The sequence below is a fragment of the Dama dama genome, chromosome 12 (assembly GCF_033118175.1).
Source record: "Dama dama isolate Ldn47 chromosome 12, ASM3311817v1, whole genome shotgun sequence".
Classification (NCBI taxonomy): Eukaryota; Metazoa; Chordata; class Mammalia; order Artiodactyla; family Cervidae; genus Dama; species Dama dama.
Window position 1 is genome coordinate 44679453 of NC_083692.1, and position 22916 is coordinate 44702368.

A 22916-nucleotide genomic window follows, 5' to 3' on the forward strand; every position below is an offset into this window, starting at 1 on the left:
CTTAGTTTCCTCATCTGTAAAACTGGGTTAGAATTCCTACCTCACAGAGATGTAAGAATTAAACAATGTAATATATAGTGAGTGCTGTCTGATATATACTATGTGATAGTTGCTCAGTCATGCCTGACTCTTTGCAACCCCATGGACTGTAGCCTGCCAGGCTCCTCTGTTCATGGACTTCTCCAGGCAAGATTACTGGAGTGGGTTGCCATTTCCTTCTCCAATATACTATGTAGACATTAATAAATAATTATAAATATATAGTTTTGAAACAGGAAGTCTATCAACTAACTGATGAACACATCACTATAAGCAAAAGCAAAACATATTTTTGGAAAAATCTTGAGATAGCTTTTAACATGATCACTTTTAATGTATTACAGAAAGCTAAAATTGATTCATTTCTTTAAACAGCTCAATGTATCAATCCTTGAAAACCCCATTTTCACATCTTAACAAAACGTTTCAGTGCGATAATTATTCAATGACCAATGCTCATTTTATTTCTGCTGTGCTTTCTCATAATAGCTATCAGAGGGAAGAAACTATGCCAATTCCCAAGTCAGTTTCATAAATAATGAATGTCAAATAGAACTATAAACTGTCAAGTCACTTCTGAATTCAGGTTTCTAAATTAACAAATGACTAAACATTTTGTGCTTTAAATTTTTTCTTTAAAAAGTTCAGAGAAAGTATAGCATGCTGGTTTTGTAATCAAGGTTTTCTCACCTCTTCTCCACTATACTGCTTCAAACAGTGCAAAAATCGGCATGTGTTAGAAAGCCAAAAGGAGACGGTTTCAAAATCATCACCTCTTTTCTAAAAGAGAGAATAAGCCTAAATTAGTTTTTTCCTTATGGAAACAAAAGCCTGAAATAACTGAATAGATACTAGAAGGCCCGTTTCCTTCACTTATCATTAACAACAATTATAAAAATCAATCACATTACAATTGTAAAGCCTCATGTTGTTGCTACAGAATTCAACCACTGAATTCATTAGTTGTTACCTTGCTTGGCATCTGTTTTCTTGCCATTAGAAAGTGATTCCCATTCATTCCGTTGATAATAGCTTAGTAGTCCCTTTAGTCAGAAAACAATTCACCAAGTCTTGCTTACCCAAACTTACTTCCCTGGGGGTTACTGAAGGGAATAAAAAAGGACTAAAGGTACAAAGGAGAATCACAAACACTGTGAAGCACTAAAACCCAGATTAGGTTAAAAATCTTGTCAGTGATTAAGATACAATTTCTGAGGAGCGAATCAGACATGGGATTAAGGGAGTCCTGTGCAGAGCACTGGACAGTGTGGCTTTTCATCAGTACTGGGCCACATGTCAAACAGAAGCTCTAAATCAAAACAGGACATGAGACAAATGTACTTCAGTTTAAAAAAAGGATATTCTAAAAGAGTGTTATGTTCAAGAATCTACACTTTTTACATTTTTAAAATTATTTTAATTTTTCTAAAGTCTTTATTGAATTCATTACAGTATTGTTTCTATTTTATGTTTTGGTTTTCCTACAACAAGGCATGTGGGATCTTCAGTCCCTGACCAGGGATCAAACCCACACCCCCTGCATTGGAAGGCAAAGTCTTAACCATTGGAAAGTGGAAGTCTTAACCACCAGGGAAGTCCCAAGTATCTACTCATTTTAAATCTTTAAACAATCTGGTACAATAATTAGTCAAATTAGATAAATTTCTTCTTGTAATTAAGATGAGAGGGAGAAAACTTCATGATTTGGTTTTGCTGTCTTCATAGGTGTTAACTTCAGAAGTAGTAAAATTCATAGTCTAATAAATGCAATATACCATCAATATACCAAAAATTACATGAGCTCCATTCAGAAGACATTCATCAATTTTTGAATGTTAAAATATTTAGAAACTCAACACTTCAGTAATCACTGTAGAATGTAACCGCATAGAGTATCTGTGCAGTAGGGACTGAGAACCGTCACTAAAAGTTATGACCAGGGGCTGGGGGAGAGTGTTTAACGGGTACAGACTTTCAGTTGGGGAAGATGAAAAAGTTCTGGAGATGATGACAGTGATGGTTATACAACAATATGAATGTACTTAATGCCACAGAACTGTGCACTGAAAAATGGTTAAAACTAAGAATAACATTCACTGTTTTTCTAGGTTGTCAAAAGGATGATTATGCAACGTGACTCAGTGATTACTGAGTTATGTAGGGCTTTCTGTTCTATTATGTAACTTCGCTGCCTTTTCCAAGTGTCTCCTCTCTGATTAGTATCTATGTGCTGCTGCTCACATGAAACCAGGCATTTCAGGTAACAAGGAAAATTATGGGGTGAGCTGGAGAATAATGGGAAGAAAAGTCAGAAGAGAATTTTAAATATTTCATCAGACAGCTTTTTATATGAATGGGCTAGGTATTCCTAAACATTTTTAACACCTATTTTAACTATAGCATCATATTCCCTGTATATATGAACTTCATTAAGTATTTCTAATTTAGTTCTGAGACAGACCTCAAAGCAGACTATTTCTATGAAGAAACTCAGTTTACTTCACAACTAAATGTAAGTATATTGAATTAATTTTTATTATTGTTCAATCTGAGCCCTGTTTTGAAAGAAAGCACACAGACACATTATGTAATGATTATTTCCTATAATGGAAGGTACCAGTTAAGACTAAAATGTGGCCATAACTGGCGACTTAGCTCATGTCTAAGGATGGAAAAATACCTCTGTATAGACCCTGTCATCATTAATACTCATTATGAGAAATCTGTTGAACATGAACTAACCTTTAATACTTTTTTGATGCTGTTAATTGTTGATGTTAGCAACGACCTTACTTTCTGATCATCATTCAGGTAGTCAGCATGTCGAACACACATAAACAGGATATACGCTGGTAACCCTGGAATCAAATTGACTGCTACACCACGGGGCTTCAGTTCTAAAAAATAAAGGAGGAAAAACAGTCTTATATAACTTTGAAAGTCTTCATAAGGAATGCCTTTGGAGATATAAAGGCACAGTTCTCATGTAACAGTTCAATCATTCAGCGTTAATAGGTCATGTTTTTAAAAAAGCATATTTTTGAGTAGAGGATTTCTTGACTGTAGGGACATGAGAATATTAGTTGCTTACACAATGACAACTCTCAAATGTCTATCTCCTGCCCTGACTTTTCCTTTGAATCTAGGCTCATGGAACAAGTGGCTTTTGACATCTCTGCTCAGGCCTGTCCCTCAAAGCCCATCCCCCATGGAACCTGCTCTTCCAGGAGCTGTCCCATCTCAGTAAGTGGCAGTCTCTGCCTTCTAGTTTCTCAGGATATAAACCTTGTCATCATCTTTGTCTTCTTTCCTTTTCTCACATCACACATCTAATCCACCAACAAATCCTGTTGGCTCTACACATAAGACATGTCCAGAATAATCCTGTTACTTCTCCACCAGCTCCCCTAGTCTAGGCCGCCACCATCTTCTCCTGGATCCCAGTGAGAGCTTCCCAACTGGTCTCCCTGACTCACCCCGTGATCCTCAGTAGTACAGTTTCCACACAACAACCAGAGTAATTCTATGAGAAAATGTAGTCAGATCATGTCACTCTTGTTATGAAAATCTTCCAAGTAGCTTCTCATCTCACTCATTTGTAAAACCTGAAATCCTCACCATGGCTGTGTGATCTGGCCTGCTCCCCTTTCCAGCTCACTGTGCTCCCCCATTAACTGGGTCTCCTTGTTGCTGGGTGAAGATGCCAGGCATGTGCCCACCCCAAGGCTTTCTGTCTGCAATGTTCTTTCCTCAGCTATCAGCAGGGCTTGCTTCCTTACTTCCTTTGGTCTCTGTCCAAAGGAGATCACCTTGTCAAAGAGGCCCTTCCTAACAACTTTATATAAATTCATACACCTGCCTTCCTTGTTTATCTTTCTCACCCCCTTATTTGTTTTGTTTTTTTTATTTTTTATTTTATCTATTTATTTTTTGTGTGTGTGGTTTTTGCATACACTGACATGAATCAGCCATGGATTTACATGTGTTCCCCATCCCGATCCCCCCCTCCCACTTCCCTCCCCATCCCATCCCTCTGGGTCTTCCCAGTGCACCAGCCCTGAGCACTTGGCTCATGCATCCAACCTGGGCTGGTGATCTGTTTCACCCTTGATAGTATACTTGTTTCAATGCTGTTCTCTCAGAACATCCCACCCTCACCTTCTCCCACAGAGTCTAAAAGTCTGTTCTGTACATCTGTGTCTCTTTTTCTGTTTTGTATATAGGGTTATCATTATCATCTTTTTAAATTCCATATATATGCGTTAGTATACTGTATTGGTCTTTATCTTTCTGGCTTACTTCACTGTGTATAATGGGCTCCAGTTTCATCCATCTCATTAGAACTGATTCAAATGAATTCTTTTTAATGGCTGAGTAAGATTCCATGGTGTATATGTACCACAGCTTCCTTATCCATTCATCTACTGATGGGCATCTAGGTTGCTTCCATGTCCTGGCTATTATAAACAGTGCTGCGATGAACACTGGGGTACAAGTGTCTCTTTCAGATCTGGTTTCCTTGGTGTGTATGCCCAGGAGTGGGATTGCTGGGTCATATGGCGGTTCTATTTCCAGTTTTTTAAGGAATCTCCACACTGTTCTCCACAGTGGCTGTACTAGTTTGCATTCCTACCAACAGTGTAAGAGGGTTCCCTTTTCTCCACACCCTCTCCAGCATTTATTGCTTGTAGACTTTTGGATAGCAGCCATCCTGACTGGCGTGTAATGGTACCTCATTGAGGTTTTGATTTGCATTTCTCTGATAATGAGTGATGTTGAGCATCTTTTCATGTGTTTGTTAGCCATCTGTATGTCTTCTTTGGAGAAATGTCTGTTTAGATCTTTGGCCCATTTAAAAAATATGGAACGCTTCACGAATTTGCGTGTCATCCTTGTGCAGGGGCCATGCTAATCTTCTCTGTATCGTTCCAATTTTAGAATATGTGCTGCTGAAGCGAGCACCCCTTATTTGTTTTTATCTACCTCCCCCTACCCCATGGAATATAAACTCTTTGAGAATAGAGACTTTGTTTTTTACCCAATACCTAGAAAATGCTTAGCACACGGTAGGAATGCCCCAAACGATTATTGAACTGATGAATCTTTTTTAATTCTATGCTTAAAAACCAGTGGCTTCTTACCATTTTTTCAAAATGAAGATCACACTGAAACTTAAGCACCTCTGCATCTATATATAGTTCTAAGTTTAACACCACGAACTCTAGGAACATTAAACCACTGCCAATCACACTGCTGCCACCCTGGCACCTTGGGGGGAGGAATGCTCTGCAAAGGCTGAAAGGAGAGGCTTGTAGTGTTTTGAGCTCACAACTTATGGGCTGCATACACTCCTGAACTATTTCCCATGCTCCCCTAAAAAGTCTTCTTGCAGAGCCAATGGGCTCAAAACCAGACTCAAAGGCCTTCTGCTGCTCTAAAGGGCTTCTTCTATTCCCATCTCCATTGTCCAGTCAGTCCTCTCTTTCCACTACTGGAATCTTTTCCTTAATTCTGTTCCTTCCCTACTATTAAACTGTTTTTCCTGACATATTTAGTTATATACCTTCCTAGGGAAGTAAGGAACAAGAGAAATTGAGGGACTTAAATGGCCTAGGGCAGGGGTGCTCAACTGCAGCCAGTTACACGTCAGAAGCCCTTGAGAGAGAAAAAAAAGAACTAGGGACATGGCTAAGTTCTTTCCTCTAGACATTCTGATGTAGTTAGTCTGCAGGGGGGAACATACATCAACACTTTTCAAACGCTTCCTGTAACGGGCAACAGGAGCTGAGAAGGCCTCACGGGACCCTAACAGGCAGTCCTGGCCGGCGTCCTTGTAGGGTGACTGACAGCCACGATGGGGTCAGAATGCTGCGGCAGTACTGCACACAGCGTGCAAGGCTGACCAAAGAAACCAGTGTGAATAGTTAATAAATGAGTGACTAGTCTCTCCCACCACTGACACGTACCAGAAAGACATTTCATCTCACACAGGAAATACTTGCCCAGAATCAGGTTCTTTACAAGTTTTTGCTCATCCTCCTTCTTGTATTCCAGCATTCCTTGGAAATCCTTTTCTTTCCTGGGAATGTTGACTGGACGAATGGGTTCATCAATGGTCTGTCCTGGCGATATGTTCTCCATCTGGCCCACTTCATTAGAAACAAAAAGAAGAAAAATGTTTTCCAGGTAGAAAAGATGAGTGGTTTCATGTTCCTATTAATTTTAAATGAACTCTGTAACAACAGGAACTTGCCATCTTTGCCACTTAATTGCCCCTTCTTTAAGTGATTTTTTTTTTGGTAAAACTGGATGGATAGATGGTAAAATTATAGGTTAATGTCACTGACAACAACTAGTACTTACTACTATCAACATTAAGAATCTTACTTGATTCAAAAGCATCTTTTTGTGATACATTTTATTTTGTAATAAGATTAAATGTCCCCAAAGTACGTGGCTTAACTTATTAGTTATCTAACCAGTATCAATCATAAGTGTCTAAATATATTTAGACTTTAATTCATAGAAGGAAATTCAATATTCTATAGAGGCACCCCTCATTCCCAAAGACACCATGAGCAGATAAAACAACCTGTATTTAATATGTTTGTGTGTGTGTGTGCTCAGTTGTGTTTGACTCTTTGTGACCCCATGGACTATAGCCTGCCAAGCTCCTCTGTTCATGGGATTTTCCAAGCAAGAATACTGGAGTGGGTTGCCATTTCCTTTTCCAAGGAATCTTCCAGACCCAGGGATTGAACCCATATCTCCCGCACTACCAGGAGGATTCTTTACCACTGAGCCACCTGAGGAAGCCTCTGTATTTAATATTAAAATAATTTCCTAAATTTATTCATTTTTTTGTTTGTTTTTAGTAAAGTGTTAAAAATTCTACCACAAAGTTGCAACCAAAAAGGTACAACCACTGGTGAACAATCCTTTCAGACGTTAAAAATAATCACTATTGTTGATGGCAGCTGTGAGAAAAGAACTCGGGGTTAAAAGAAAAGTCTCCAATTTCATTTCATCTGGGAAATGCAAGGTAACGTGAGTTACAAGGTGTTTGTGGAGCTATATGCTAGCAAGCACATTTTTAATTCTCTTATCTATAGGAAGAGGAGCAGTTAAGACATCTATTTAAGCGCATATTAAGTTTGAGTTCAGAGACTGTTGGCAAACAAAATGCAGATCAGATGCATTAGAAAGTTCTATCTTGCTGAGTCCACAAGGTATAGTGCTTCTCCTGTCACTCTGGGCAATGTCCTGTGTTAGTTCTGGGAAGCCAGTTCCACACACAAGGTTATCACAGAGAACAGCAGTACCTGCCAGCACTCTTGCCCGCGTGGCAGAGAGCCTGGTGACACCTTGTCCACCTCACGCTGCAGCATCACACATCGGGGCTATCAGCGCTGAACATCACCACCGTCTATCAACATTATGATATCTAAAGAGCGATCATACTGTAACTGGACAAATCAGGGCTGTGGCCACCTCCCATAACCTAGTGTTTCAGATGTATGGTACAGTCTGGAACCACAGGACTGACGGAAAAATGCATGCATCTTCACAAGAGATATGAGATTCAAGCTATGTAGTTTTACATAAATTATTTCTGGAGACAGTTTAAACACAACACCAGGGGGATCTCAGAATCAGCATACAATGGCCCTCACAGCTCCTGTATATGCTCTGTATGTAAAACAAAATAATAGAATCCCTGCTATCTATGAACTAGTTGCTTTGAGCCACAGGAACAATTCTATGAGGGGAAACTGGAAGGAAACAGATTCAACGTATTGATATTAAGTTTATCAACAAATGCACATATGTGGATTCTGAATAACTCAAAATGTTTTAAATGTTTTATCATATTTGATTTTATCATATTTGATTATGACATATAGTATTATTTTATATAACACCAAGGAAGGAAAAATACTGCCAATTAAATTACAACCTAACAACTGCTATAAGAGACATCATAATTTCAGAGATGCTAAAATGTGAAAAATTGTGCACCTCAGAATTTATGAAATATAGTGACTATTTTAACTAAGAGATTACATGTTTTAAAAGAAACCTTCACTTTCCTTTCACATATCGCTAAAGAAGATATTTTTGGTTCTGTACAAAAATGCCAGAGATAAAATTTGCCATATTTTCATTAAAATTTTCTCTGTCTTTGAATTCTTGTCAGAGATTAGAGTCTTTACAAAAACTCACAGATAAAATATAGGTATCCGCTCAACATAATAACCTTGATTTATTTAACAAATTATATATTAATTAAAATGTCAACCCTTATGTAGTATAAGGAAAATATAAAACCTGAAAGAGAAGCCAGAATACCACACAGTTTTTAAAGACTCAAGGGATGCTGGGGGTCATTTAGCCCAATGTTCCATCTAATACAGACATCTTTCTAAAAGATCTGAAACAATACCCATTTTTATCATCTAGATTATTTATACTTGAGAGAAAAACATTCCTGAATCTTTTTATCCTAGAAAAAGAAAGGAAATTGGAAGATTTTTTCCCACTCACTTTTGGTACAGGGAAGATCTTGATCTCAGGTTTAACTGAGACAGTCAAATGAATTACTGTAAGGAGAAAGAGTCTGTTGAGAAATACAATACAAAGGAGAGGAGTCAGTGGTCCTCAGAAGGCATGGATTCTAGTTCTACTTTGGCCACTAAGTGGCTGAGACTTTGGAAGTCACGGTTTCTGGGCCTCAGCTCCATTCTCCTATGAGGTAATTAACTGATTTCTAGCATTCTTTTAGGTCTAAATTCCCTGACTTTATGAAACTTGAGACGGAACACCCACTCTTGGATTAAAACATAGCGCAAAGCACACCAAACCTTGAAACACTCTTGGTTAGATATATAATTTCTGCTAAAATTAGGTATGTCGGCATTAAAAAAAGTCTTAGATGGTATCTAAAATTGTCTCTCTAATTAAGTGGAGCCCATAGGAGGAGGTAAGTCTTGCTATTTTCAACCAGAAGAATTTAAGTATATTATTATATATTTAGAAAAAATAAGAAAACTTTTAGCTATTAGAAGGTGCTTTGCTATACAAAGTTATCAGTGTTTTCTACACACTGTGGGGATAAGACAACAGGAGACAAAGGTGTGGGAAGAGCTTGAAGCCTTTATGCTCTGCCTTGGGGACGGGAAGGACACCGCATTCAGTAAGTGCTCAAGACGCATAAGCCAATTTCATCTTATTCTGTAGACGTGTATCATTTATCTCAGTTTTTAGACTATCATGTCTTTTTTGTTTAATCTATGAATTGCCTTCTCAAATGTCCTTATATATTTAAGAATATAATTGGTAGGATAGTTTAACTGATAAGGTTGAATTCTAATTGATAATGGCTTAAAATCACTAACATCACGAAATATTCTCAGCTATCCCTTTAAGTAAAAATATATATATCAAAGAAAGCTAAGTAAAAATGTAAAATAAGTGATTCTTCTATTTATCAGAAGTTACTAACATATGGTAAATGAATCTTTAGGAGCTTAAAAAATAATTTTACAAGTTAATACCCTTAAAATCAGTTTCTTTTAAGCAGATAGTCTGCTGTCTAATTATCATCTCATGATATAATTAATGCAGAGTTAAGTGCAGAAAGGTTCTCTGAATAAAGATTTTCTAAAGTTCTGCCAATAGACATTACAGCCCATGTATGTGATTTGGAGGTTCAAAATTTTAATAGATGGAACAGATAATGCTAAAGGATTATATAATAAAACATGACTATAAAGTAATCTATCTGATATCTAAACAAATATTTCAGTATTTGTACATGGGAGGGAATATTATCCTCTTCAAAATAAATATCCATGTTGCTGTTCTAAATATTTCTGACACTTACTTACACATTCAACAAACATTAATGGAATGATTATGACAGGTCAGACAATATGCTAGGTGCTGTGAAAACAAGGGGAAATAAGAGATGGTCACCATGCTCAAAAAGATCACAATCCATTGAGGAAGCCAGTAATCAGACAGAAAATTTGCTAAAAACATGACATTGAAAACCATAAAGGTGGGAGGTGAACTGTGGTACCACAGAGGTTACAGCCATAGGGTCTGTCTGGATGATCAGGAAAGGCTGCTCTTGAGCATGTGACATATAACTCTGGTCTCAAAGGATAAGCAGGCCTTGACTAAGAGAAGCGGGAAGATCAAACAGATGGAAGAGCTATGGCAGGCCTGGCATGTTGGAGGAATGAAAGCCAGACAGTCAATCACGGCAGATTCTTTTGAACATTCCCAGTGATGGGGAATGTTTACCCTTTGAGCAGAGCAAAAATTATTCAGTGACAATGACAGAATAGATGGGTAGTCAGACTGCACAGTATCATTTCTAGTCAAAATGGTAATAGCTTGCATAGGTCTGAAGGCAATTCCAAAGAGGGGCTCAAAATCTCTAGAACAATGAGATCGTCGCTGGAATAAGCTTACAATGTGGCTTTAGCCCTGTTCACTGCTACATCCCTGGCACCTGCTTACTGAAGGAACAAACACTCACCCACAAGAATCGTTTGTGTATAAAAAAAACTGATTCTTTCTCAAGGTGTTTTCCCATCATCATCAGATATAAATCTTGTTTTATAGAATCTCCTTTATAACTACAATTCATTTTTTCTTATTTACTTCTCTTTTTGTTCTCAATAGTTCTTTGAGGACACAGACTCTGTCTTACTCATCTTAGTATCCCTAATACTAAGAATAACAGTAATAAAAAGAAGCTGTAGATAGCATTTACTGTGTCAGGAACCATACTAAATTCGTTTCACATATTAATTAATTTAATCATTACAAACCATGTCAGGTAGATATCCCTATCATTCCCATTTAACAGGTGGGAATACTGAGGAATAGACAGGTTCAGTAACTTGCCCAATATCAGATGACTAACAGTGGAAGAGCCGATATTTAAACCCAAGAAACTTGGCTACAGAATCCATGCTCTTAACTGATATGCAATACTGCCTAGCACAGTACCTGGCATATAGAAGATAGCCATTAGATATTTATTGAATGAATTCTCTCTTTGTAAGTTAGTACTACCATGAAAAGAACATTTCTCCCCACTTAGCAATGAAAATTTCCACTCCACGGAGGCCAGGTTTGCTGAAAGTCATTTTTGTTATTGTCCCTAATATTCACACACAAATTGAGCCACACTCTTAAGCCACTAGTATAGTATATAAAACCAAGGTTCAGCAATTGTCATAAAACATGTTTAAATACCTTCTAGTTCACCAATTTTTTTGGCAAATACTTTCAGTTGTTTTTTCAGTTTCCGGACAGTCTTATCTTGTTTTTCGAGTTGTTCCATCAAATCCTAAAGATCAAAATGAGAAATATAACAAAAAGATCAAAATAAGCCATCTAAAATGCAGAGAAGGGAAGCAGACATAAAGTTACAGAAACAGTACTTAGCTTTACATAAAAAGTTAGTTTTACATAAAAGCTCCATAAAAGCTCATTGGTGGAGCCCCACCTGGCTAAAACCAGGAGGCGATAGGAAAGGCAGCTATAATAAAGCAAATGTTAAAATACACAGTGCAGTAACTCCTTACAGCGTGATGGACAGCAGGCTCACTGTGGGGCGAGTAGACTCCAGTAGACTCCGTGGGGGCAAAACAATTAAATGCTCATGAAATGTGCTGCTATCTCAGTAGAAAGTTTTTCATTTAAAGGGGGAATAAGCAAGGTAAATTTTGATGAATGCACAGTTTTGTGTGAAGTTTTAAGGATGGTTGAACTTAGGGGCTTTTAACTGACACCTAATCACTGCAGATGGTGACTGCAGTCATGAAATTAAAAGACGCTTACTCCTTGGAAGGAAAGTTATGACCAACCTAGATAGCATATTATAAAGAAGAGACATTACTTTGCCAACAAAGGTCTGTCTGGGCAAGGCTATTGTTTTTCCAGTGGTCATGTATGGATTTGAGAGTTGGACTGTGAAGAAAGCTGAGCGCTGAAGAATTGATGCTTTTGAACTGTGGTGTTGGAGAAGACTCTTGAGAGTCCCTTGGACTGCAAGGAGATCCAACCAGTCCATCCTAAAGGAGATCAGTGCTGGGTGTTCATTGGAAGGACTGATGCTGAAGCTGAAACTCCAGTACTTTGGCCACCTCATGCGAAGAGTTGACTCATTGGAAAAGACCCTGATGCTGGGAGGGATTGGGGGCAGGAGGAGAAGGGGACGACAGAGGATGAGATGGCTGGATGGCATCACCGACTCGACGGGCATGAGTTTGAGTAAACTCCGGGAGTTGGTGATGGACAGGGAGGCCTGGCGTGCTGCGATTCATGGGGTTGCAAAGAGTTGGACACGACTGAGCAACTGAACTGACTGACTGAAGTGTGTGAAGCACTGTCTCTATGAGTTCCACCCTTTGGAGAGGTTAAAACTAGTCCTGTAACTTAAAAAAAGTTAAGAGGTTTCAGGAATTAAAAGGTAAGTTAAAAAATAACCACAAAGAACAGTATAGAGTAGTTGATAGACTAAGTGGCAGTTAGATAACACACCCATAGAAATCTCTAACACACCCATAGAAATCTCTAACATACCCATAGAGATTATATTATCTAATATAATAATATAATTTATAATTGCAAAATATAATTTTGCTTATAGGGAAAAAAGGGGATAATTCTATATGATTTGTGCAAAAAGAGAAAACAAAAGCAGTACATTCACAAGTAGGGTTTAAAAAAAAAAGGTGTGATACGTGGCTTCCTAATCAAGAATTCTTTCAAATGACAGACAGAGTCAAACGATCAACAGTTAAGAAGAAAAGTGGGCAACAGCAAACCAGGAGCTTCATGCGGAAATAAAGCAATGATTTAAGAGGTTTGTGGTTGTTATTCAGGTTATGGATTTTAAAAGGTGTTTATAAATACAAGTATTCATTCTTTTCCCAATTTAGACAGGGCTGATTTTTAGATATTAGACCAATGATTCAAAAGGAACAGTTGTTAACATTTCAAAGTGTTCAGTTGTGTTTCTTGGATTTTTACTTTACCTTTCAAATCATATTTTGCTTCCATCACACTGTAAGCCTAGTGTTAATAACAAACCAAGGGTGACAATGGACGCAGGACACTGACAGAGGCGACATCACTGGCTAAAAGACAGCTGTGGGGAGAAACAGGTTTTGTGAAAGTTTCTGAAGAGACCTCCCAGGAAGGGCAGGCAGAGTGCTCTTCGCTTATAGAGGGCTAGAAACAGTGAGGAAGATGACAGAGAAGCACTCTTTTACATACAATCATCCGTTTGTAAAGTGAAATCCGATATGATTGATACTTCTTAGGGTCATCTGCATATAATTCCTCAAAATACTGAAAAAACAGGCACAATGGACATTCGTTTTTCTCTGTGTCTTTGAGGGGAATGCTACCTCTCAGCAAAATCAATTTTAAAATATTTTAAAACACAGATAAGGAATCTATATATATATAGACACAAAAGGCTCTGATTTGACATCCATCATTGCCCTCTAATTTTTCTAGTACAGATGATTCTATATCCACAAATACATCTTCACATGCTCAGAGGAAACAGGCTATGTTAGCAGGTAAACAGCTGTGGTCCATATTCCCCAGACAAGGCTGTTATCTCACTCCTCAGACCTGCTCCTAGGCTGCTGCACTTTCTCTGCTGCCAGCAGCAGCAGCAAGAGTGGGGAAGGCAATTCAAACACAAGTGAGAACACGGGCAAAGTTGGAGCTCTTGTTTGACGTTGGAAAGACTGGGCAGAAGCTGTGTGCCTTCCTTCTCTGAAGGGCAGCTTGGGGCAACCTGTGAAGTTTGCTCACTAGAGGAGGCAGAATAGTCATCTCTGTGTTTGTGTTTGTGGGGTAGGTGGGTGGGAAGGGTTTTTAGGGTAGAGTTTCGAAGAACACAAAGCCTAGGCCCACCGGTACTTTAATATTCTGCCCAAGTGCTTCCTACAGAAATGCAAAACTAAGACACTCTAATGACAGCGAAAAACTGCATCATCCCCTGTAAGTCTGAATCCATTCTCCTGAATTAGCAATCAGTGAGGCAGGAGAAGCCTATGAACCTACAGAGCTTTCCTAAAATACAAACTAGGTTTCACCAGTTTAGAATATGGAAGGGATTGATTTATTTTTGTATCAGTTATACAAAACCAAAAAGAAAAGTAATAATGCACACAAGATTGCAAGGGAAATGCTTAACCAACTTAGCAAAACAACTCTGAGAATCTACCACCCAGAAGCATCTTTATTTCATGGTTTCACCTTGTATTTTAAGATAATGATTTAAAAGCACAGAATTTATATGCTAATTAATCATTATTATGTTATTGAGTAATTTATCAATTCTTAAGCACTGAAGCACTGTTAGTTTAAACAACAATATACTTGTGAGTAATAAAATGACATCTTGAAATAGTTCATGATTCAGATCTTCCCCCACAAATCAGTGATATTTCAGGCACTTTGGAAAGAGTCTAGACTTCAAGTCCCTCACCCATCTCTCCCATTCCTACAGTCACCAGCATGCTGTCCTCAGAAGGAAGGACAGACTGGAAAAAGAATACCTTTGGGTTTTGCTTTCAACTAATATAAAAGATGGTTGAACAGGTGACACTAGAAAACTATCTGTAATGCAAATGATCACTAATGGATAATTCAGGTTGTTAAATCTTCAGAGAAAATCCAAACTATTTTATTACAAGTTATTAAAATTCTGAATTAAAGAAACAATTACCACTAGGCCTAAACAGCTTTTCTAAAAACCAGCCCGACACTTCAGTATAGATTTTATATAGAAATGTTCCCTGGTCAGGGAACTGAGACCCTGTAAGCTGTGTGGCAAAGCCCCACCACCACCCACCAAAAGAAAAAGAAAAAAAAAAGGAAATATAACTTTTCAATGACTTTTAATTTAATAAATATGTTTATCAAACCTAAGTAGAAATCTGTAATAAAAGTTATTTTGTGACTGAGAAAGAAGTATTTTGGAAAATATTTTCTATGAAAGAAAGAAGGACAACTTTGTGCCATCACTCAGAATCTATCTGGCAAGGCAAAAAAAATCTCTCCACTCACTGTCTGAATTCTATTAAAAAGAATCAAGAATGCAGAAACTTGAATCCTGATGTTTCTCCTTGATCCTGGAGTTCCAACCAAGGTCAACCTACAGCCCTCTTTGGTTCTGCCATCTGCTCCCTGACTAACTCTAACCCTGCTGTCTGCCTGAGAAGGGGCTGGGAGGGCCTCAGTGGTGCCTGGGGACCAAAGGCTGTGACAACCACGCAACCTCCTGGATGGCAAAGACTGCAGCTGCAGCGGAGGAAGCGGAGTTCTCAAGGATATCGAGATCCCAGCACACAGTCGGCCAGTATCTTCCACACCCTCCAAGTGAGGGCTGAGGGGCTGAGAGGTGCCCGAGGCTTCTGTGACAAACCACCTGAGCACACACCTTTTTCACTTTTACCAACATAGTTGTATTTTCCTTACTGTGTCTGGGCTAGAGAAAGAGGGTCACAAGAGTGGGGCAGTGAACGGCATCTTTCCCAGCCAGGAAGGAGGTTTTGCTCCAAAAGCATGGGGGCTGCTCTGCTGTCCTTACCAGGTTCTCATTGGTGAGCCGAGTGATCTCGTGCTGCAGGCTGGCCTCAATGCGGGCCTCTGGGGGCAGCTGTAGGTTCTGGGCCAGCAGCTGCTGCTGCCGGTTGTTCTCCTCCTTCAGGCTCTGGATTTCCCCGCGGAGAGCTTCAGCCTCGTTCTCATGGCTCCTCTTCTGAGACTGCAGCTGGGACTCCAGGAGCCTGCGGAGAAGCCACACAGGGAGGAAAGGGAGGTACATCTGAGTCCCTACCTGGTGGATGTGAGGCTTTGCGCTCACTTGCAAAGGCAGAAAAGTGGGAACTCTGTAGTGTCTGTGTAGCTTCTGGCTTGATTAGAGTCTAGAAACTCAGATGGAGCCAGAAACAAAATGAATGCACTCACATATCTGTCTTTCTGAATTGAGGACCCTGCTACAAATACAAAGTTCTCAGAGGCCCTGAAAAGCAGCAGAGTTTTACTCCTTTGAAAGCTTCATAGGAAATTATGACTAAAACAATTAAAAGACTAAAACAACTTAACCCGGCTTACTACATTTGCAGTAACATTAATTTAAAGTAGCACTTAAGTTGGCAAAATTAGTATTACTATAATGCCTTTGCCACAAAACAATCACTGTGGAGGGCAAGATTACAAATGCCCACTTTAATTAAATCTGCCTTGAAGACCTGCAGCATTACTAATTCCAGGCAGGGGGTTGTGACCAGGGTCCCACTTTTACTTTTATCTCTGAAGGGAAGAAAGACTAGAGTGCTATTCTGAAATACATACAGATTTACCCAAATGCAGACAGAGTTCTGAAATTTTGTTTATATTTTAAATTTGTCATCTTCTTTTCCCCTATAACCTTCCTTATCAGTAAGAGAATCCTAACAAGATATGGTTTTGGAAGATCACTATTAGTGGTACCAACAGAGTAGTTCTTGAGCTTCCCTGAGCAAACATACAGGTCAGCTGTGCCATGGACTAGGGCCCTGGCCAAAGAATACCAGAGCCAACTGGCAACCTCCCTCTACCAGGCACCCCCATTCTACATTCACTCCCTTTCCAAAGACAAGACAAAGTTATAGATAGGAACTAACTAACAGGAAGAAAGAAAAGCTGTTTTTATTCCAATCCCCTTGGTTAGCAAATGCTGGGCAAAACTTACTGATACTATTATAAGCAAAGAGTAAACAACAGACTAAAAATATTTTGGGGATTATGAAATTTGCAAAGAATCTGAACCAATAACACCACAAAGTTAATGACAACAGTGTGTGATAAGAAAAAAGCAGAATAAGTAGAAGCTCCTTGAACAAAAGTCTATTAAGTAGTTTAAAAATTAATCACTAAAACAGTATTTTTAAGACGTAAAAACAGTATTTTAGGACCAAAAAAACCCAGTATTTTCAAGACTTTAAGAAACAAGTATCTCTAGAGGAGATGAGTGTCTATGTTAGAAAGGTTCTGTGGTTTCAATTTTATTTGCTTTCTCCTAAACATGTTTAACATGATGAGTTTGGGTAATTATTTTGAACTATAGCTGTGCAGGAAACCCTCCTGATTTGCTGTTTCACAAATCTGAATTTGACAATAACCACACTGAATGCCAAGTCATGTACTTAATACTGCTGTTAGGCAGCATGATGATATTATATGAGAATGTAGCTATATTGCCCAGGCTCAGATATCCTTTGAATTGGTCATGATTCCAAACAAGAAACCACTAAGTAATATGTATTAATCTTTCCTACAGTTGTTTGGGCTCTAGTTGAGAGGTTTGGGTTTTCTTCCACTCTTAGTGAGATATTCACAAATTTTAGTGTCTGAAATCTACCCAGGAAGACAGTGTATAAGAAATACAGAAGTTAAAGTCAGGAGGCCACTGTTAGTAAGAAAAACGACAAATTAATAACATTCCATTTTGAGGAGACAAGTATAACCTGTTGGCTTGTTTTAACCCTTCATAAACCAGCAACAGCTCTCCATCCTCATTCAACTCATGGCAATCCATAGCAGATGATCTTCCATGCAAAAGGAACAACAATGCAAAACACAAAGGGATACAGGGCGGTAATGAGATGGCGATGGTCAACAGTAGCACATGGTATTTCAACATGTTATTAAGTCACTAGGACTGTCTTTATTAATTACAGATGACTTTAAGACATTACCACAGAAATTATTTTTGGTTAATACTTTTTTAAAAAATGAGTAATATGTAACATCACACGTAAAGGTGGACAATTTAAAACAAAATAATCAAGGATCCAGAGCTACTTTTCCTGCAAAGTAATAAATGACTCAGGAGGTGAGAAAGACGTTCTGTTTCTAACATTTTGTTCAGCTAGCAGAGTGATCTTATGTCACACATTATGTTAGAGACTAGCCACAAGAGTCATACACATATAGAATGAAAATTTAAGCTACTGTCTTCCTGTGGCGATCTTCATAATTCACTTCAAAATGAAGTTTTAAGTCTTCTGGGTAGGAATTTGTTTTAGCTTGATAAAATCTAGTTTTGTATTTTTAAAATTGCTTTTAAAAGTTCTTATAGGAGTAACATAAATATGTCCAAAGTTCCCAGCTTTTATGATACAATTAAAAAAAAATTTTGTGTCAAAAATTAATTTTAAGACCTGGGAAAATTGCTTTTATATTATTAAAGTCACACATTTTATTAAAAATATGTATAATTAACAAATAAAAATGATGAAACTGATTAGAGGTTTTTTCTACAAGTACATAAAAATGATATTTTGAGTGTTTGCCAAGTATCAGACACTGTTTTACCTCCTTCCACAGGCATTATTTCATTTAGTTCTCCTAGCAACAATGTATATCATTTGCCATATTGCAGAAGAAGACACCAAGGTTTAGAAGTTAGATACCTGGCAGGTACTATCTGACTACAGAGCCCAGGATCCTACTCCTCTCCCTAGACTTTTGTTGTTGACATCATGTTTACATAAAACAAATTTCATAGATTGCTCTTCCACTTTCCATTTACCATCTCTCCCTGGAGAGTTGGTCTATTTGCACGGTCTCGATTGTATTATTACATGCCGATGACTTTAATATTTACATCTCAGCCCACAGGTCTCTCCTGTTCCAATCTACATTTTCAATCGCCAAATGAAGTTCTCTTCTTGGATGTCTTCCTACTTTCTTAAATATTTGTAAATCTACTGATAATTTCCTGTAGTTCCCCAAATCCCAGACCCAGGGTCGTGAAATGGCATCACTATATCCAACCACGTATCCACCACAGATGCTGTGGAGTTGCCCTTCATGATCCCCCACCCCTGACCACACGTCCAGTAAACTGCAAGGCTGCTCACCTCATCTTCTTAAGTATCTTTCTAAGTGTCTCACTTCTTTCAATCCCAATGGCTACCAACTAAGCCAAAGTCACTATAATCAGTCATTCAGCTATGGGAGTAACCTCTTAACTGGTCTTTCTGGTTTTAATCTTGTTCCACTACAGGCTATGCTCTAACATAAAAGCCAGGGCTAGCTTTCCAATCTCAACATACCATTCTCCTACTAAAAATCTTTCAACAGCTTCCACTGTCACTGGAGGGAAGTCCAAATTCTCTTGGGTATCTCCCCAACACTCTATAAACTCTGTGAGGGGAAGCACTGCATTTACCTTGCTTAATGCTTAATGCTTAATCCTTGCTTAATGCTCTATTGCCCAGTATTTGGCACATGGTTTGGGATGAAACAGGCATACAATATATATCTGGTGACTGAATAGCTGAGTGGATGGATGAACAAGTTAATATAGCTCTTCTTACACTAACACATTCTCAGCTATAAGGTATGCTTACAACTTACATTCATAAATTAAAATTTAAGTTTAACCAAATACTTTTATAAGCATTCTCTACTCTGTCCATAAAAGAAGGTAGTAAATACCTTATATCTTGTATGGCAGTATTCTTTAGTCTGTGAAGTATTTCTGTATACCAATTCTGATATTATGCATCAGGAGATCTAGATGTACACTGATAATCTCTGTTATCATCACTGGCCAAGTTCTTTTAAGTACGTAGTCTTTTAAGTTCAGAGTTTAATAGCATGAAGGTTTTTTGGGAAGCAGGAGTGGCAGAAAAGCCGAGGAATTTCAGAAATGAGCAGTGATAATCTTATCTACAGGGAAAGCTTTGGGGAAAGTTCAGTCATTTAGTGACTGTGCAAATCTGCACTCTCAGCCCACCCAAGGCTCTTAAGACTGAGCTAAGTGCCATCCACAACTTCATTCATGTTTAGAGTAAATGAGATAAAAACCAGAGTTAGGATTTTCTTAGAACACCTTAGGAAACGTGACAAAAACTTGGTCTCAAATATCAAGGTCCCATCCTGGGAAGTCATGGTACCCTTCGAGAATTATATGGCCAACATGGATGTGATTCAGCTACTTCATCACTTCTCTTTACATTTCAATTTACATTAAATTTCAATTATTGAAAGCTGCAGCTGCCCCTACAAACTTCTTACAAATAACCATCCTGAATAACAAATGGAAGTGACTACCCAAGATAGTCCAAGCTATAGAGTAAGTAATGGATTTTCTTTCTCAATGCTAAGGCTCTAAAAACACAGAAATATACTCCCTTGATATAAAGAACATTTTCCTTTCAATTTCTTACCAGTAATGCTACTGTCTTATAAATGAGATTTTAACTGGGAATATATTGGAAACTTTGGATCTGTTTTGAAGGTCAGCTGATGTCTAACAAAACAATGCATAAACACTCGTACTCACTGTACAAGAGGCTAGCTTGAAGACTAAAGATCAACATGATTAAACCAAAATGAATAAAGAAAGATCAACTTACCTGTTGGTTTCTTTCAAACCAATATATGCTTGTGCTATTTCGCCTTTATCTTTCATTTTTTGTACATCTTCTAAAAGTATTGTGGAATCTGTCATTGTGTTCTAAAGGGGAAAAGACATTTCCACATTAAGTGTTAACACAAAAGCTTTGGACCACTTGTAACATTTTTCTTTCTAACACAATAGGGGGTTTATGTGTTCCACAGCACACCTGCCCCACCAGAGCATCTGCCCGAGCCCCAGGGTGACTACAGAGAGTGGCACACAGGCAGTTAAGAGAACGAGGCACCTCCAGTCCCCCTCTTGAGAATCCCTAACACTCTACTACAAAGATGGTGCGAGTCCAGAGTAAACAAAATCATTGATGGGCCATGTGTGTTTTATGCTGTGTGAAATACATACATAAATATCAGTGTTCTTGCCTGGTTACTATTCTAATGCTGTATATGCACTTTTAAATATATTTATTTCTATCTAACTATCTTCTATCCATCCACTATATATAGCTCTAAAACAATAACCAGGCAAGAACACCAAGAAAGTAGTCAATGGAATGTACAAAGCTGTTCTTTCTTCTACTTCTGGACTGATTATAACAAAACAAATGCCCTAAGAAATATGAAAAGTTTGACACAAAACTCATTTTTCCGTTAAAAATTCAGTAGAAAAAAAGGGGTGTTTAGATTATATGTTTCAGCAAAACTAAAGTTTTCTCTCACATCTTTAGATATATATAAATGGGAAGGATATAGCTCCTTGGATTTATCTACCATGTCCTGTTATTCAATGTTATTTACTCTGTTACAGTATAGGAATAGTATATAAGCTTTTGAAATAAACATCTGGCAGGTCAGAATAACTAATGATTTTGTATAGAAAGGACTTATCTGCTAACATTTTTACTTCCTTTTTTTGTCTAATCTGTTTGACAACCAATATAATTTCAAAATTTTGCTTCTACTCAGCTGCTCTCTATCCCTCCTAAACCAGGGCAAAAACAGACAATAAAAACAACTGTTCTAATAGTCTCTAAAGCCTAACACCCTTTAGAATCCATGGGCCCACTCTATTTGTCTAAATAGTGTATGCCTAATCCTTTAGTCAATGTTTGCTCTAAATCCAGGTCTCACAGTACAGTGGAGATAATAGAATACACTTCAAATATTGTGATCTTAGCGACCAAGATAACTTTAATGCCAAGAGGCCCATAAATACTTGCTTTTGAATTCCACTATGTATTTAAAAAAAAAATCCCACTTATATGCTAATGCTGTCCTTTTGTGAGTTTACAAATTCATACTTAAAATATGATAAAAGCTATAAAAAATTTATATTCTACTGAATTTTAAAAATCTTTCATATAAACACTACATATAGCATTTAAAAAGCATTTAAGCTATGTTTTATAAATATTTTACTACACATTTGATAGAAAATTTCTTTTTTTCTCTTTTATTAAGGCAGAAAATCTTTCTATTCTTAAAAAGCCATACTCAGATTTTTTTTTTTTTTTTAATTGGCTGTGCTGCATGACTTGTGGGATCTTCGTTGCCCAACCATGGATTGACCCTGTGCCCCCCTGAAGTGGAAGCATGGAGTCCTAACCACTAGACTGCCCACTAGTGAATTCCCCACACTCAGAATTTTACTTTTAAGTAATAACTCAAAGAACCAGTTTCTATATTAAATAATGCTACATGTATTCTCTGACATCTGAGAATCCATATGATGTGGTTTTGAACTTTTAGTAAATTAGGTAAGTCGATCTAGTGAGCCAGTCCAAAGGAAAGATGGTATAAAGTAGCCAGTCCTTCCCTCCTCTGGTCTACCTTAGCTAAGAAACAGGTAAGTATGGAATTAGACTCAGACTACCAGCTCTAGGAAGTTCCTTACTCACTGCTCAATAAGTTTCTGCCAAGACAGGAACCAGAAGTTCTGAAAGTGTTGCGCCATGTACGAAAATCCCACCCTTCCCAAGAAGGGGGTGCTCAGCTCCTCAGGCTCCTCCTCACCCTTGGCTAACAAACCCACAGCTGGTAGAAATGAGAGCTTGTGTTTCTGAGTTAAGGGTTTTCCTCCCTGGTTGTGGAGGCCCACTATTACTACCACTGAGGGTCACAGAGCTGACTCTGAGTTCAAAAGTCATGGAGGCCTCTCTGTGATCCGGACAGGAACCTATGACATCCATAATTTTACCACTGACTTCTCAAATAGGAAGAGGTCAAACAGGAAATTAATTTGTAAATACCAAAGTAGATTTGGTGGCCAGAAAGGATCAACTGCATATATTGGGGGATATTTGCAAACTAAAAATTAGGATTAAATAGAAGTATTTGCTAGACAATTAAAAAATTAGAATTACCTTGTCATCCTGAAAAATCACAAGTCAGCAAGCACGAAAAACAAATGGAAAAAACAACAA

General features: G+C 38.0%; 1 protein-coding gene and 1 non-coding gene across 5 annotated transcripts in view; both read right to left on the reverse strand.

Moving 5' to 3' along the window:
• Positions 1–22916, reverse strand: part of MYO5A (myosin VA) — a 200126-nt gene that overhangs the window by 12817 nt on the left and 164393 nt on the right. Inside the window, exons 29-36 of one of the 4 annotated variants that reach the window (XM_061157178.1) lie at positions 20496–20596; positions 17595–17675; positions 15674–15872; positions 13339–13413; positions 11311–11404; positions 6042–6188; positions 2782–2936; positions 730–819 (exon numbers count right to left, since the gene is read on the reverse strand). In XM_061157178.1, the coding sequence (XP_061013161.1) occupies positions 730–819; positions 2782–2936; positions 6042–6188; positions 11311–11404; positions 13339–13413; positions 15674–15872; positions 17595–17675; positions 20496–20596 (942 nt within the window). The remainder of the gene's footprint in view (positions 1–729; positions 820–2781; positions 2937–6041; positions 6189–11310; positions 11405–13338; positions 13414–15673; positions 15873–17594; positions 17676–20495; positions 20597–22916) is intronic. The other 3 variants (XM_061157180.1, XM_061157179.1, XM_061157181.1) reach the window with 3 other exon arrangements.
• LOC133067607 (U6 spliceosomal RNA) lies at positions 4895–5001 on the reverse strand. The gene has a single exon (XR_009695374.1). It is a non-coding gene; the product is annotated as a U6 spliceosomal RNA (small nuclear RNA).